General features: G+C 39.3%; 1 protein-coding gene across 1 annotated transcript in view; it reads right to left on the bottom strand.

The window, feature by feature from the left end:
* CHRNA3 (cholinergic receptor nicotinic alpha 3 subunit) overlaps positions 1 to 18,539 on the bottom strand; it is a 31,126-nt gene that overhangs the window by 7,584 nt on the left and 5,003 nt on the right. The window contains exon 5 of the mRNA XM_036907588.2: positions 5,917 to 6,928. Coding sequence (XP_036763483.2) covers positions 5,917 to 6,928 — 1,012 coding nt within the window. The remainder of the gene's footprint in view (positions 1 to 5,916; positions 6,929 to 18,539) is intronic.

The following is an 18,539-nucleotide window of genomic DNA, read 5'->3' as shown; positions in this document are numbered from 1 at the left end:
CTTTTGTGATCTGAGAAGCTAGTTGGTACAATTTCAATCATTTTGAATTTACTGAGGCTCTTTTTGTGACCTAGTATATGAACTATTCTTGAAAATGTTCCCTGTGCATTGGAGAAGAATGTGTATCCTGTTGCTTTTGGATGGAGTGTTCTGTAGATGTTCGTTAGGTCCATCTCTTCTAATGTGTTGTTCAGTGCCTCTTGTCTCTTATTTTCTGTCTGGCTGATCTGTCCTTTTGAGTGAGTGGTGTGTTGAAATCTCCTAAAATGAATGCATTGCATTCTATTTCCCCCTTTAATTCTGTTAGTATTTGTTTCTCATATGTAGGTGATACTGTGTTGGGTGCATAGATATTTATAATAGTTATATTCTCTTGTTGGACTGACCCCTTTATCACTATTAATTTCCTTCTTTGTCTCTTGTTACTTTCTTTGTTTTGAAGTCTATATTGTCTGATATAAGTACTGCAATTCCTGCTGTTTTCTCCCTACTAGTTGTATGAAATACATTTTTCCATCCCTTTACTTTCAGTCTGTGTATGTCTTTGGATTTGAAGTGAGTCTCTTGTAGGCAGCATATATTTGGGTCTTGTTTTTTTATCCATTCAGCGACTCTTATGTCTTTTGAGTGGTGCATTCAGACCATTTACATTTAGGGTGGTTATCGATAGGTATGTACTTATTGCCATTGCTGGCTTTAGATTCATGGTTACCAAAGGTTCAAGGGTAATTCCCTTACTATCTAACAGTCTAATTTAACTCACTTAGTATACTATTACAAACACAACCTAAAGGTTCTTTTTTTTTTTCTTCCTCCTCCATTCTTTATATGTTAGGTATCATATCTGGTACTCTTTATCTATCCCTTGGGTGACATCTATTTAGCCTTAGGAATACTTCCATCTATAGCAGTCCCTCCAAAATGCACTGCAGAGGTGGTTTTTGGGAGGTAAATTCTCTCAGCTTTTGCTTATTTGAAAATTGTTTAATCCATCCTTCAAATTTAAATGATAACCTTGCCAGGTGGAGTATTCTTGGTTTGAGGCCCTTCTGCTTCATTGCATTAAATATATCATGCCACTTCATTCTGGCGTGTAAGGTTTCTGTTGAGAAATCTGATGACAACCTGACGGGTTTTCCTTTGTATGTGAAGTTTTATTTCTCTAGCTGCTTTTAAAAGTCTGTCTTTATCCTTGATCTCTGCCATTTTAATTATTATATGTATTGATGTTGTCTTCCTTGTTTTGGGAGATTTGTGCACCTCCATGGCTTGAGAGACTATCTCCTTCCCCAGATTGGGAAAGTTTTCAGCAATTACCTCCTCAATGACAGTTTCTATCCCTTTTTCTGTCTCTTCTTTTTCTGGTACCCCTATAATGTGAATATTGTTCTGTTTGGATTGGTCATACAGTTCTCTCAATATTCTTTCATTTTTAGGCATCCTTTTTTCTCTCTGTGACTCAGCATCTTTGTATTCCTCTTCTCTAATATCTATTCCATTTACCATCTGTTCTACTACATCTAATCTGCTTTTAGATCTCTCCATTGTATGTTTCATTTCAGATATGGAATTTCTTAATGATTGAATCTCTGTCTTAATTTCATTCCTGAGTTCTTGAATATTTTTCTGTACCTCCATGACCATGTTTATGATTTTATTTTGAACTCTCTTTCAGGAGGATTGGTGAGTTCAGTTTCATTTGGCCCTGTTTCTGGGGTTTGTGAGATCTGAACCAGGTTCCTTTGACATTTCATATTTCTATGTTTCACCCTCTCTAGTGCCCAGAAGCTCTAGTCTCTGGAGCTGCTCAGCCTGTAGGGTGAGGTTCGGGGTTGTAGGGGAGCGGCACTGGTGCCTGGTGGGAGGAAAGAGCTGTTTCCTGATTCCTGACTGCAGTGCCTGTCTCCGGTATCAGAGCCAGTGGGCTGAGCACACAGATGTAACCCTCTGTGCTTTGTGTCTCTAGCTGTTGTAGGTGGGGCCTACCTCTGAATGGCCGGATGCCAGCACAGTGACTGCCTGTTTCTGAGCCAGTGCTGGCAGCCCACAGGAAGGTGCAGCAGGCTGTGTGTCACAGTCGGTGACCTCAGAGCTGAGCAGCCATCCAGGGGAATGGAGCGCCTGAAGCTCCTCAAAATTCCCAACCTGCTGGGCAGAGCACACCCCAACAACCTTTTCCACCTATCCCTTCTCCCTTGCAGAAGCTCCCTGCAAACCCTGCCCTTTCAGCAGCCCTCTCACTGCTAGGAAGCCTCTCAGACTGCCTGCCTTTCCTTTGTCCCAGAGCAGCCAGATGTGGATCCCCATCCTTCACAAATGGCCAGATTCTGTCTCTCAAGCACTCTGCCTGTCCCAGCTCCCCAAGCTCACCAACTGCCAGAGTACCACACAGTGTAGCTTTGTGTTCCTAAGCAGCCCTCCGGGGCTGGGTGTTCAGCCGTTCTAGGCTTCCACCCCCTCCCTGCTCTGTTTCCCTTCCTCCCACCAGTGAGCTGGGGTTCGGGAGGGGCTTAGGTCCCACCAGATCAAGGCTTTGGTACATTACCCTGTTTCGTGAGGTCTGCTCTGTTTGTGAGGTCTGTAATTAGTCTGTTGCAGCCTTCTTTCCTGTTGCTATTTTAGGGTTAGTTATATTAACTATATTTTCGTACTATATACAGTTTTGGGAGAAGTCCTCTGTCTCACCTCTTATGCTGCCATCTTGAAACCCCTCCATGGAGTATTATTTTTAAGTATTTAAGGCAAGAACATCAATCCTAGAATTTTGCATCCAGCTAAACTCTCAAAAGTTGAGGGCACAATACATTTTTAAGCCTACAAAGTTCAGAAGGTTTGCCAACAAGGACTCTTGATGAGGCATAGCAATATGAAGAGAAATGAATTAATGTGGACACCGTAAAATATATGTGAGGGGTAAGTAAATAATTTAGTGAAGTTGATGGAAGACAAAAAAGGAATGGTAATAAAATCATAAAGTATATTAATAAAAATTCAGAACTAAAGCTCTAATAAGAACTGGTGTAGCCAGGGCTGCGAGGAAGACCAGAGGGGAAGGACAATGGGGTAAGGAGCAGGTACAGATACCGAGGAATGTAAGAGATTAATAGACATGGAAATAACATGACTTTCAACAAGCAGAAAATACGCATTAAGAAGTAAGGCAAAAAGAATAGTAAATGGAAAACATGAGATAAGATGGCAGAAACTTAGCCCTGATGAAACAGTAATTACAACAAATGTAAATTTATAAATCATTGATCAAAAGTCAGGTTCTGGAATGAATGAAATATATAGAGATATATGTACACACATACAGATATATACAGATACATATAGATCTAGCTATATATATCTATCTCAACCAAATAGAAAATAAGCTGCCTTAGAATTACCAGCTGAGAACATCATGGCTGTGATCTTTCACACTTACAAGATCTAGAGACCAACTCATCCAGTGGAACCAAGCACAGAATAATCAGGTGTCAAAACCACCAACAAAGATGGGACCCATTTCTATGGGACCACAGGTTCCCTAACTAGTTCCTAGTAGTTAACCCAATCCTATTCCTAACTGTGAACTTATTAATACCAATGAAACTCCTTATTAATAAGACCAAATATGAGCAAGTGGGTGTTACCAACATGAACAATTTAAAAAAGAGAGCAGCGAGTGCAGGCCGAACACTACAACATTGCTGTGCCTTTAGGACTTGGTGTGCCCTGTCCTGGGACAGTCATTCACAGGTTCTCAACACCCTGAGGAGATGGCTCTAGGAAAACTCACTCTATTCAGTCTAGGATCCTAGGCACCAGAGACATTTAAAAACAGCCAAGTTGGACCAGAAATTTAGGAAGTTAAAATATCTCTTGAAAACTGTGTGACTGTGCCAGTCACATAGTAAGAGGGAAAGCAGGAATCCTTCAGAACAGCCCAACTCTCTCCTCAGAGCACTGAGTAGGCATCTCTATGCTAACGCTTGCCACACTTTCATAAACAGGTTGTAATCTTTTGGCGTGTGGGCCAGACTTCTGCTTTCTCTGGAAAACCTGGAGGACCTAACAATACTGGGCTCACATTCCCCTGTGGTAACAGATGGCTAGAGGTAAGCAGTGGCTGCCCCTTGAGATGAACCATGTTTCATAGTTGGCCACTATGAAATAGCCTAATTCAGGCTATTTCACTAATTTACCTTCCTAGCATTTCAGTTGTGATTTCCCTCTCAGTAACAATTTTTAAAATGTCCCTCTGTAACATGTCTTAGACCCTTGTGAAACTCTTAACAACTTGTTAAGTACCTAGTAAATAATTTTTGGAATCAAGATAATTTCTAATAGTCTGACAAAGGCTTGAGCATGGATATGTAGATCTCAAGCTTTAGTAAAATAAGGCATGCCAATAGTTGCTCAGGTGGGTGGGGATGATGAGATAGGACAGCTGTTACCGACTCCCTCCTGTTCCATCTATTTTGATATGCCACTCACAGCTGAATAAAACAGGCCCCAGACACTCCCTATCAACATGAATTATTTATAGGGCATCAGGAGCTGAAATTATCTGTTAATTAGCTCTTTGCTAATAAGCAACAAACCAGAGCTAATTAATTTTGAAGCAGAGCTTCCTATAAGATTACTGAACATGATTCTGGTAACCTTAGTAAATAGAGGGTCAGGGAGCAGCCAGACACTAATTTCTAGTGTTAAAACTTCCCTATTCTTAATACCTACCACTAGTTCTAGCACAAGATTTTTTGAGGAAATAGAAATTCACCCAATTAAAAAAAAATGGGCAAAAGAGATTGCAGAGATACATCACAAAAGAAGATATCCAAGCAGCAAATAAGCATATGAAAAAGAGCCCTAAATCATTACTCACAGGGAAATGCTAATTAGAGTAGCAATTATATACCACTTCACACATATTTGGGAGCATGAGCAGTAACCAGAACTCGAACATTTCCAGGTGGAGTGTCAACTGGTCCCAACACTTTGGTAGCCTTACAGTATCTACTAAAGTTCCAATGATTCAGTGATTCCATTCTTAGGTATATATCAAAAAGAAATGGTGCACATGTTCACCAAAAGACATATGTAAGAATATTTATAGCAGCTTTATTCAGAATAGTCACAAACTAGAAACAACCAAATGTCCAAAGACTCTAGAATAAATAGAAAGCAGATAGTCACATTGTGAAATATTACACACCAAAAAATTAAAAGAATAAACCTCAAAGACATTTTGTTGAAGCGAGTAAATCGGACATGAGAGTTTATACTATGAGATTCCATTTACATGATATTCAAGAATAAGTAAAATCAATCAATGAAAAGGTCAGGATTAGTGGTTACTGAGGAGGGAGGGAGATGCTGACTGGGAAAGGGCATGAAGGAACTTCCTGGGCACTAGAGACGTATGCCTTTACTGGGATCATGGTTACCTAGGTGTACACCTAATGTAGAAATTCACCCAGCTGTATACTTAAGAGGTGTATACTTTATATAAATTATACCTAACTGGGGAAAAAAACACAATTAGGAAGTAATATAAAAAATGTAAGCTCAGCTGATCAATACTAATTGGAGATAATCTGGCCTTATGCCCTTTGCCAGCCTATCTCCTGATCAACTCTGTCTTGGCATCAGGTGTTCTATTAGCCTAAACTGCTAGCAGCCCTGTGGCTAAAGGCAGGGCACCATTTACTCAGAAGCTCTATTGTCCCTTTTTACAGATGAGAAGACAGATTCAGAGAAGTGAAGCAACAGGTCCAAGGACATATAACTGGTAAGTGGAGGAGCTGATCTGAACTAAGCCACTGACTGTACAGAGTCTAATTTCTTAATCCCACCCTATGTCTTTGCCCCACAAGGAACCAATATGTTTGTTAAATGAAAGAATGACCAATTCTTAAAAATCCTTACCTCTTTGGCTTCATTTTGTGCTTTCATATTTTCTGCAATATACTTGACACTGTGGAGAGCTTCTTTGATTTCTGGTGACAAAGCTGAGAGGGACAGCACAGCATTGACAGATTCAGAACTAGAGCTTCTGGTGAGGTTGGCACTAAAATTTGAGATTTTTGTCCTGCGGTGGAGACAGTAGCCACACATCCCATCCTGGCAGGGATAGCCTTCCTTGCAACCTTTGGACTCTGTGCGGCTGAAGCAATTCAGATTAGAGAGCTCAGCACTGTAGACGGATCTTGGCTTCTGAGTGTTGCCCTCATTGTTTGCTGGCCTGGTCATGAACATGACTCTAGGAAGTAAATTCAAGAATATGGTCTTCACCCACGTAGGCATTGTGTGGGTGGTCGGGGTTCTGTAGTGCACATTAAGTACAAAGACAGTGATGACAATGGACAAGGTTACAAAAATCATGGTGAACAAGAGGTACTCACCAATCAGGGGAATCACCAGTGAGGTGGATGGGATTGTCTCAGTGATCACCAAGAGAAACACAGTCAAGGAGAGGAGGACTGAAATGCAAAGGGTCACCTTCTCGCCACAGTTAGAGGGCAAGTAGAAGACAAGGACAGTCAGGAAGGAAATGAGCAGGCAGGGAATGATGAGGTTGATTGTATAGAACAAGGGCAGGCGGCGGATGTACAGTGAGTATGTGATGTCCGGGTAGATCTCCTCACAGCAGTTGTATTTGATGTCATGTTTGTAGCCTGGGGCTTTGATGATGGCCCACTCACCGCTCTCCCAGTAGTCCTTGAGGTTCATGGAGGAGCCAATCAGGACCAGGTCGATTTTTGCCTTGTCATAGGACCAGGAACCAAACTTCATGGTGCAGTTTTGGTAATCAAATGGAAAGTAGGTCACATCGATTTTGCATGAGCTCTTAAAGATGGCTGGAGGTATCCAAGTGACCTCCCCTGTGTATTTGAGTAAAGCTTTGGTTTTGTCGTCCACCTGGAAATCCCCAACAGCACTGCCAAGATGAAGAGGAGGTGTGGTAATACATGGTCATGTATTGCAGCTTCTCTCACTGCAAGTAACACTTTGTAAAATTGCAGAATATGAGAGCTCAAAGTGCTGCAAAAAGTCACCTTGTTCACCACCCCACTTACAAATGGGGATACTGAGGCCCAAAACCAAACCCCCTCCTCCCCCAAATCTGACATACTTATCATTCCTTAGGCATGCCACTGTTTCATTCCACAACATACAACTTCTGACTAGGCAGTATTTATTGAGATTCTCCCAAATACCAGAAAGGGAATTTTTCCCCTTTTATTTAAAGGAATGGGATGAAAGTCATCCTGGAGGTAGGTGTTTCAGTGACCTTTGGGGATATGTCCCACTCACTTTCCCTATGGTTTAGACCTTGTGATTGCCCCCTCATTCAGTCTCCATTGGACACCTAATGTGTGTACACATACGTCTGTGTGAAACCAGACTGGAGCTGGAAGGGGCTACGCTGACCACCATGGGAACCCCCATTGAACTGAACTCCCATTGAACTGAACCCTGCTAGGTGGGTGTGCCACCAGAACCTATCTTTGGATCCTGGTTCTGCTGTCCCCATTCCTAGCACTGTCCTAGAATAAAAAAATCAAGTTTTCTGATTCCTTGTCTTTCAAATCTAGCCTAACAGTTTCCTTTGCCTTCTGTTTCTCTATCTTTCCCTATTTTCTTCCCATATTTCTTCTCCCTTCCTTGTAACTGTGTGCACCAATTGTACCAACTTTGATTTTACACAGTGATATATACTGAGTCTTGCATTTGAGGGTGAGGCCAGCTGGTCCTCAGAACAGTGGCCTTGCCTAGTGAAGGCTCTTGACATTACCCTGGATCAGCCCTATTAATTTCTTAGAGTTCTGCATTTGAAGGTATTCATGTCCTTCAAAAGGGAACAACCCATTTTCCAGAAGAGCTGAAAAGAATGACAAACCTAAGCACTTAGGGATGTCCCTGTGTCTCTGTTGTTATGGAATAAGAACACTTGAAAACAGAAGGGGAGCATGCCCAGGGCATGTCTCCTTGCTGGTCTCTGGCCCTCCCATCCTCACGTGCCTGTCTTGACCAGGACAGTTGTGTGGAGACTTGATGCCAAGGCCACTGCCTATCTTTACTCCAGTTGGCTGGTTTGTCCAAAGGTACCCTGCTGGGTTATATATACTTAGTTCCACTTTACTCTTACTGTGCCCTCAGTTCTCCACAAGAATGCTCCCAGCTCTGGCTCCAGGAAGAAAGGAGAGTTATGAGAAGTGGGGTTGGAGTAGGGCTCCACATCGTCCCCCAGTGGACCTAACCTCATGTATCCTGGCTGAGACTTGACTTATCAGGAAGGTCAAATTCTACTGAGGGCCTTGGAGACAGATGCTTCCCCACTCCCATGTATTTACCTTCCTTGCCCTTCCTCTAATGTAATTGTATATTTGAATATAATAATTCATGTCTATCTTCCCTGCTATATGGTAAAACCCAAGAGGCAGGGGAAATATCTATTTTGTGCATCATTGTGTCTCTAATACTTGGTATATAGTGTATGCTCAATAAATACCTGCAGAATGAACAAATGAATGAAGCTCTCTTGAAAAAGTGCTGAGGAGGAGGATTCAAGATGGAGGCATAGGAAGATCCTGAGCTCACCACCTTCCACAGACACATCAAATCTACAACTATTTGTGGAATAATTCCTTTTGAAGGGGATCTAGAGCCTCCACAACAAGGAATAGCACTGAGACAACTAGAAGAGGCAGAGATATGTTCTTGCTAAGGAAATAGCCACACCACAAGCACGGTGCTCCATGGTCAGTAAGGATCTCAAAGGTATGGAACTCTTCCCTGAGGAGAAAAAGATTAAAACTCTACATCAGGCACCCCAAACTTTAGATCCAACATAGGATAAAAAAGACGTCATAACACCTGGCTTTGGAAACCAGCAGGAAACAGATCCAGGAAAACAACAGAAACATAGGAAAAGGAAAACCTGTTCTTAAAGGACTGGTAAACAGATTCACTTGACCCAGAACCCAGCTCAGAAACACCAGATCAAAAAGTGCATGGACTATAGGTGTAGGAAATCCATTTACTAATCTTGGAGCACCTGCTGGACAGGCAGAAGGTAGCTGGGCCTCTCCCTGGAGATGAGACACTGGACATTCTGCCAAGCTGATCCTGGCACTGGTGGGAGGCATTTTGGAATCCTCCCTCTAGACTGCTAATGGCAGGGAGTGTGCCCTTTATAACCCTGTGTGTTGGCAGGGCCTTGAGGCTGACAGATAACTGCCCACAAGCATGCCTGCAGCAGTCATGACTCTACCACAACAGGAGAAATGCACACAGCCGACAGAGGCTTGAGGATTTAATAATGTATATAACTATTGAATCACTATGTTGTATACTTGAAATCAACATACTGTATGTGAACTATACTTCAATAAAAATGTCAACAGATATCTTTCATATAAAATAAACTTTTTAAAAAGAAGGGGAGATAGAGTTTCACAGACAAACAAAAGCTAAAGGAGTTCATCACCTAATTAAACCAGCCATACAAGAAATGTTAAAGAGAATTCTAGAAATAAGAAAATATATGAAAGAGAAAAACTTACTAGTAAAGGCAAACATATAAGCAAAGAAGTGCACCAACCATTTACAAAGCTAGTATAAAGCGTAAAAGAGAAAATAGTAAAACCAACTATTTGTACAATAATTAGGTAAGGTATACACAACATTTTTAAAAATGAAAATAAGACATCAAAAACAAAGTTGGAAAAGGAGGGTAAAAATGTAGTGCCTTTAGAACTTAACCAATCAGCAACTTAACATAACTGCTATATACCTAGGATGCTACATATGAACTGCATGGTAATCACAAACCAAAAACCTAAATAGATTAAAATAAAAATTAAAGGAATGCAAACATAAACAAAAGAAAGTCATCAAATGATAAGACAGGAAGGGCAAACAAAGGAATAGAGAACTAAAAACACCAGAAAACTATTAACAAAGTGGCAATGAATATATACCTATCACTACCTATTACTGTAAGTGTAAATGGCCTAAATGCTGTAATCAAAAGATTGAATGGCTGAACAGATAAAAAAAAAAACAAGACCCATCTATCTGCTTGGGATTCACTTCAAATCTAAAGGCACATACTGAGTGAAAGTGAAGAAATGGAAAAAGATATTCCATGCAAATGGAAATGCAAAGAAAGCTGGGGCAGCAATACTTATATCAGACAAAACAGACTTTAAAGACTGTAACAAGAGATAAGGACATTACATAATGATAAAAGGATTGATCCAACAAGAAGATATAGCACTTAAATATTTATGCACCCACAAGAGGAGCAGATAAAGTATAAAACAAATATTAATAGACACAAAGGGATAAATTGATAGTAATACAATAATAGTACGGGACTTTAACACCACACTTACATCAATGGATAGATCATCCAGACAGAAAATCAACAAGGGAACTTCAGCCTTAAGTGACATGTCAGACCAGATGGACTTAACAGTTATATACAGAACATTCCATTTAAAAGCAACAGAATACACATTCTTTTTCAAATGCACATGGAATGTTTTCCAGGATAGACTATGACCACAAAATAAATCTTAATAAATTTAAGAGGATTGAAATCATATCAAGCACCTTTTCCAGACAACAATGTGAAACTAGAAATCAATTACAAGAACAAAAATGGAAAAGACAAAAATATGTGGAGACTAAACAACAATGGTATCAAACAACCAATGTGTCAATGAAAAAATCAAAGAGGAAGTAAAAAAATACCTTGGCAGAAATGAACATGAAAATAGAGTATTCCCAAATATATGAGACTCAGCAAAAGTTATTTTAAGAGGGAAATTTATAGAAACATAGGCCAACCACAAGCAACAAGAAAAATCTCAATCTAACCTGACACTTTGAGGAAAGAAAAAGAACAATCAAACCCAAAGTTAGTAGAAGGAAGGAAATAAAGAGTACAGCAGAAATAAATGAAATAACGACTAAAAAAGTAGGCCAATGAAACTAAGCTCACTTTTTGAAAAGACAAAATTGATAAACCTTTAAGCAAATTTATCAAGAAAAAAAGAGCCCCACACTCCAAAAAAAATCAGAAATGAAAAAAGAAATGTTACAACTGACACCATAGAAATACAGCGACTCATGAAGAGACTACTATGAACAAGTGTACACCAACAAACTGGACAAATTAGAATGAATAAATTCCTAGAAATATACGATCTTCCAAGACTGAATTAGGAAGAAACATAAAATTGGAACATACTGATTACTAGTAATGATATTGAATCAGTAATCAAAACACTCCCAACGAAGAAAATTACAGGACAGATGACTTCACAGGTGAATTCTACCATACATTTAAAGAAGAGTTAATACTTACCCTTCTCAAACTATTCTCCACCCCCCCAAAAAAACAGAAGGGAACTCTTCCAAACTCATTTTATGAGAACAGCATGACTCTGACACCAGCCCCACTAAGGACACCACAAGAAAATACAATTACAGGCCAATATCCCTGATGAACATAGATGCAAAAATCCTCAACAAAATATTAACAAATGAATTCCACAATATATTAAAAAGATCATACACCATGATCAAGTGGAATTTATTCCAGGGATGGAAGATAGTTCAACATCTGCAATCAATAAAAGTGATACACCACATTAATAAAATGAAGGATTAAAAACCAAATGATCATTTAAATAGATACAGAAAAAGCATTTAACCAAATTCAACATCTATTTCTGATAAAAACTCTCAACAAAGTGGTGGGTATAGAAGGAACAAACTTCAACATAATAAAGGCCATATATGACAAGCCCACAGGTAATATCATACTAAATAGTGAAAAGCTGAAAGTGTTTCCTCTTTGATCAGGATACCCACTCTCACCACTTTTATTTATTCAACTTAATAGGGCAAGTCCTAGCCAGACCAATAGGAAGGAAGGGAGGGAAGAAAGACAGGAAGGAAGGAAGCAAGCATCCAAAGAAGAAAGAAGTAAAACTGTTGCAGATGATAATGATATTATATATTTAAAAACACCCTAAAGTCTCCTCTAAAAAACTGTAAGTACTAATAAGTGAATTCATTATAGTTGCAAAATACAAAATCAGTATACAGGAATCTGTTGTGTTTCTAAACACAAACAACAAACTATCAGAAAGCAATCACATTTAACAACTGCACCAAAAGAAATAAAATAACTAGGAGTAAATTTAACCACTGAGGGTGAAAGACCTGTATTCTGAAAACATAAGACATTGATTAAAGAAAATGAAGATGATAGAAATAAATGGAAAAATATACCATGCTCATGGACTGGAAGAATCGATGTTATTAAAATACCCACGCTATCCAAAGCAATCTACAGATTCAGTGCAATCCCTAACAAAATTCAATAGCATATTTCACAGAACTAGAACAAATAATCCTAAAATGTGCATGGAACCACAAATGACCCCAAAAGGTCAACACAATCTTGAGAAAGAAAAGCAAAGTTGGAGGTATCATGTTCCCAGATTTCAAACTATACTCCAAAGCTACAGTAATCAAAACAATATGGTACTGGCACAATAACAGATACATAGATCAATGGAACAGAACACAGTGTAGAAATAAACCATGCTTATTATAGTCAATCTACAAAAAGGAGGCAAGAATATACAATGGGGGAAAGACAGTCTTTTTAATAAATGGATTTTGGGAAAACTGGACAGCTACATGCAAAAAAAATAAAACTAGAACACTTTCTTATACCAAATACAAAATAATTCAAAATGGGTGAAAACCTTAAGTGTAAGACCTGAAACCATAAAACTTCTAGAAGAAAACAAACAGTAATATTTTTGACATCAGTATTTGTATTTTTTTGGATCTGTCTCCCCAAGCAAGGACAACAAAAGAAAAAATAAACAAATAGAACTACATCAAACAAAAAACTTTTGTGCAGCTTAGAACACCATCAACAACATTAATTACCAACTAAGTGGGGGAACATATTCAAATATCGTATGTCCTATAAGGGGTTAACATCCAAAATATATAAGGAACTTACAAAACAAAACTTAATATAAAAAACAAAAAAAATGTGATTTTAAAATGGGCAGGAGATCATGGCCCAGCCGGGGACACCGAGCCTTAGCAGTGAGGTTGTGAAAATGAGAAAAGAAGTTAAGAGAATCTGAGTTTTTATCTGAAAACTTGTCAGGAGTCTGAGTAGACTGGAGTCAAAAAAGGGCACTGAAGATGCACTGTTAAAAAGCCAGAGATGAGCATGACGATTGCTTGAAGAAATCCCTGCCATGAAGCTCTGTTGAAAAAGATGGTGGTGTAAGAGGAGAGACAGAGGCTTCCTCCTAAAACTGGATACAATTAGAAAATATACGCAACTAATCCTGAGAGAGCAACAGGAAAGAGGACAGCATCAGACTGCACACACCTGGGGAAAAGAGCAGACCTCAGTGAAGGGGTAACGTACCAGAGCTGTGGCTCCGCGGGACCCGAGCCCTTTCCCCACCCCAGCTCACTGGCAGGAGGGAGAGAAACGGAGCAGGGAGGGAGTGGAAGGCCTGGGACTGCTGAGTACCTAGCTCCGGAGATCTGCGCTGGGAGCACAAACCTACATTTCATGGTGCTTTCATGAGACTTGCATGACTACCGGGTTGGAAAGTTAACACAGGCAGAGTTCCTGGGGAGACTGGGATTCTGGCCACTTGTGGAAAGCAGGGATCCACATCCAGCTGCTCTGGGACAAAAACTTATACCTGTGTGACTGGCCCACTGGCTCAGGCAGTGGAGACAAGCACAGCAGCCGGGAGGCGGGGAACAACTCTTTCCTCCCCCTAGTACCGCTCCCCTGTGACCCTGACATTGCTTCAGGGGCTGAGCAGCTCCAGAGTAGAGCTTCTGGACACCAGAGGGCGCCATATACAAACATGAAACGCCAAAGGAACCTTGTCCAGAGTAAAATTATTAATACAACTCCCGAGAAAGATTTAAATGATATGGACCTCGTGACTCTTCCTGAAAGGGAGTTCAAAATAAAAATCATCAACATTCTAATGGAGGTACGGAAAGACATCCAAGAACTCAGGAATGAATTCAGGTCAGAGATCCAATTGTTGAAGAGCACGATGGAGGGTATTAAAAGCAGTTTGGATACGGTGGAGGAGACAATAAATGAAACAGAAACTAGAGAAGAGGAATACAAAGAAGCTGAGGCACAGAGAGAAAAAAGGATCTCTAAGAATAAAAGAATATTGAGAGAACTGTGTGACCAATCTAAGCAGAACAATATTCGCAGTATAGGGATATCAGAAGACGAAGGGAAAGAGAAAGGGATAGAAAGTGTCTTGGAGGAGGTAGTTGCTGAAAACTTCCCCAATCTGGGGAAGGAGATAGTCTCTCAGGCCATGGAGATCCACAGATCTCCCAACACAAGGTACCCAAGGAAGACAACACCAAGACACATAGTAATTAAAATGGGAAAGATCAAGGATGAGGACAGACTATTAAAAGCAGCCAGAGACAGAAATAAGATCACATACAAAGGAAAGCCCATCAGGCTAACATCAGACTTCTCAGCAGAAACCTTATAGGCCAGAAGGGACTGGCATGATGTATTTAATGCCATGAAGCAAAAGGGCCTGGAATGAAGATTACTTTATCCAGCAAGATTATCATTTAAATTTGAAGGAGGGATTAAACAATTCCCAGATAAGCAAAAGCTGAGAGAATTTACCTCCCACAAACCATCTCTACAGTCTATTTTGGAGGGACTACTATAGATGGAAGTGTTCTAAGGTTGAATAGCTGTCACCAGAGGTAATAAAACCACAGCAAAAGATGTAGAACAGCTAATTACAAAGCAAATGCAAAATTAAATTAACTATCCCCAAAGTCAATCAAGGGACAGACAAAAAGTACAGAATTTGATACCTAACACATAAAAAATGAAGGAGGAAGAAAAAGGAGGAGAAATAGAAAAGAACCTTTAGATTGTATTTGTAACAGCATAATAAGTGAGTTATGTTAGACTCTTAGATAGTAAGGAAAGTAACCTGGAACCTTTGGTAACCATGAATCTAAAGTGTGAAATGGCAATAAGTACATACCTATCAATAATCACCCTAAATGTAAATGGACTGAATGCACCAATCAAAAGACATAGAGTCACTGAATGGATAAAAAAACAAGACCCATCTATATGCTGCTTACAGGAGACTCACCTAAAACCCAAAGACATGCACACACTAAAAGTCAAGGGACGGAAAAAGATATTTCATGCAAAAAATATGGAGAAAAAAGCAAGCGTTGCAGTACTCATATCAGACAAAATAGACTTCAAAACAAAGAAAGTAACAAGAGATAAAGAAGGACACTACATTATGATAAAGGGCTCAGTCCAACAAGAGGATATAACCATTATAATATATATGCTTCCAACACAGGAGCACCAGCATATGTGAAACAAATACTAACAGAACTAAAGGAGGAAATAGAATGCAATGCATTCATTTTAGGAGACTTCAACATGCCATTCACTCCAAAGGACAGATCCACCAGACAGAAAATAAATAAGGACACAGAGGCACTGAACAAAACACTAGAACAGATGGACCTAATAGACATCTATAGAACTCTACACTCAAAAGCAACAGGACACACATTCTTCTCAAGTGCACATGGAACATTCTCCAGAATAGACCACATATTGGGCCACAAAAAGAGCCTAAGTAAATTCCAAAAGATTGAAATTCTACCAACCAACTTTTCAGACTAAAAAACTTATTCAGAAATAAATTGTACAAAGAAAGCAAAAAGGCTCACAAACACATGGAGGCTTAACAACATGCTCCTAAATAGTTAATGGATCAACGACCAAATTAAAATGGAGATCCAGCAATATATGGAAATAAATTACAACAACAACACAAAGCCCCAACTTCTGTGGGACGCAGCAAAAGCAGTCTTAAGAGTAAAGTATATAGCAATCCAGGCATATTTAAAGAAGGAAGAACAAACCCAAATGAATAGTCTAATGTCACAATTATCAAAATTGGAAAAAGAAGAACAAATGAGGCCTAAGGTCAGCAGAAGGAGGGAAATAATAAAGATCAGAGAAGAAATAAATAAAATTGACAAGAATAAAACAATGAAAAAAATCAATGAAACCAAGACCTGGTTCTTTGAGAAAATAAACAAAATAGATAAGCCTCTAGCCAGACTTATTAAGAGAAAAAGAGAATCAACACACATCAACAGAATCAGAAACGAGAAAGGAAACATCATGACGGACCCAACAGAAATACAAAGAATTACTAGAGACTACTATGTAAACCTATATGCTAAGAAGCTGGAAAACCTAGAAGAAATGGACAACTTCCTAGAAAAATACAACTTTCCAAGACTGACCAAGGAAGAAACACAAAATCTAAACAAATCAATTACCAGCAAAGAAATTGAAGCGGTAATCAAAAAACTACCCAAGAACAAAAGCCCCGGGCCAGATGGATTTGCCTCGGAATTTTATCAGACATACAGAGAAGATATAATACCCATTCTCCTTAAAGTTTTCCAAAAAATAGAAGAGGAGGGAGTATTCCCAAACACATTCTATGTAGCCATCATCACCCTAATACCAAAACCAGGCAAAGAGCCCACCAAAAAAGAAAATTGCAGACCAATATCCCTGATGAATGTAGATGCAAAAATACTCAACAAAATATTAGCAAACCGAATTCAAAAATACTTCAAAAGGATCATACAACATGACCAAGTGGGATTCATCCCAGGGATGCAAGGATGGTATAACATCTGAAAATCCATCAACATCATCCACCACATCAACAAAAAGAAGGGCTAAAACCACATGATCATCTCCATAGATGCTGAAAAAGCATTCGACAAAATTCAACATCCATTCATGATAAAAACTCTCAGCAAAATGAGTATAGAGGGCAGGTACCTCAACATAATAAAGGCCATATATGATAAACCCACAGCCAACATCATACTGAACAGTGAAAAGCTTAAAGCTTTTCCTCTGAGATCGGGAACAAGACAGGGATGCCCACTCTCCCCACTATCATTCAACATAGTACTGGAGGTCCTAGCCATGGCAATCAGACAAAACAAAGAAATACAAGGAATCCAGATGGGTAAAGAAGAAGTTAACCTGTCACTATTTGCAGATGACATGGTATTGTACATAAAAAACCCTAAAGACTCCACTCCAAAACTACTAGAACTGATATCGGAATACAGCAAAGTTGCAGGATACAAAATTAACACACAGAAATCTGTTACTTTCCTATACACTAACAATGAACCAATAGAAAGAGAAATCAGGAAAACAACTCCATTCACAATTGCATCAAAAAGAATAAAATACTTAGGAATAAACCTTACCAAGGAAGTGAAAGACCTATACCCTGAAAACTACAAGACACTCTTAAGAGAAATTAAAGAGGACACTAGCAAATGGAAACTCATCCCATGCTCCTGGCTAGGAAGAATTAATATCGTCAAAATGGCCATCCTGCCCAAAGAAATATATGGATTTCATGCAATCCCTATCAAATTACCAATGACATTCTTCAACGAACTGGAACAAATAGTTCAAAAATTCATATGGAACACCAAATACCCCGAATAGTCAAAGCAATCCTAAGAAGGAAGAATAAAGTGGGGGGATCTCACTCGCGAACTTCAAGCTCTACTACAAAGCCACAGTAATCAAGACATTTTGGTACTGGCACAAGAACAGAGCCACAGACCAGTGGAACCGAATAGAGACCCCAGATATTAACCCAAACATATATGGTCAATTAATATATGATAAAGGAGCCATGGACATACAATGGGGAAATGACAGTCTCTTCAACAGATGGTGCTGGCAAAACTAGACACCTACATGTAAGAGAATGAAACTGGATCATTGTCTAACCCCATACACAAAAGTAAATTCGAAATGGATCAAAGACCTGAATGTAAGTCATGAAACCATAAAACTCTTAGAAAAAAACAAAGGCAAAAATCTCTTGGACATAAACATGAGCAACTTCTTCATGAACATATCTCCCCGGGCAAGGGAAACAAAAGCAAAAATGAATAAGTGGGAGTATATCAAGCTGAAAAGCTTCTGTAGAGCAAAGGACACCATCAATAAAACAAAAAGGTACCCTACAGTATGGGAGAGTATATTCATAAGTGAAAGATCCGATAAAGGGTTGACATCCAAAATATATAAAGAGCTCATGCACCTCAACAAACAAAAACCAAATAATCCAATTAAAAAATGGTCAGAGGAGCTGAACAGACAGTTCTCCAAAGAAGAAATTCAGATGGCCAACAGACACATGAAAAGATGCTCCACATCGCTTGTCATCAGAGAAATGCAAATTAAAACCACAATGAGATATCACCTCACACCAGTAAGGATGGCCACCATCCAAAAGTCAAACAACAACAAATGTTGGTGAGGTTGTGGAGAAAGGGGAACCCTCCTACACTGCTGGTGGGAATGCAAATTAGTTCAACCATTG

This window comes from Manis pentadactyla, chromosome 11, assembly GCF_030020395.1.
Source record: "Manis pentadactyla isolate mManPen7 chromosome 11, mManPen7.hap1, whole genome shotgun sequence".
In the NCBI taxonomy this organism is placed as follows: Eukaryota; Metazoa; Chordata; class Mammalia; order Pholidota; family Manidae; genus Manis; species Manis pentadactyla.
The sequence above is the reverse complement of the archived record's forward strand: the minus strand, read 5'-3'. Positions and strand labels throughout refer to the sequence as shown.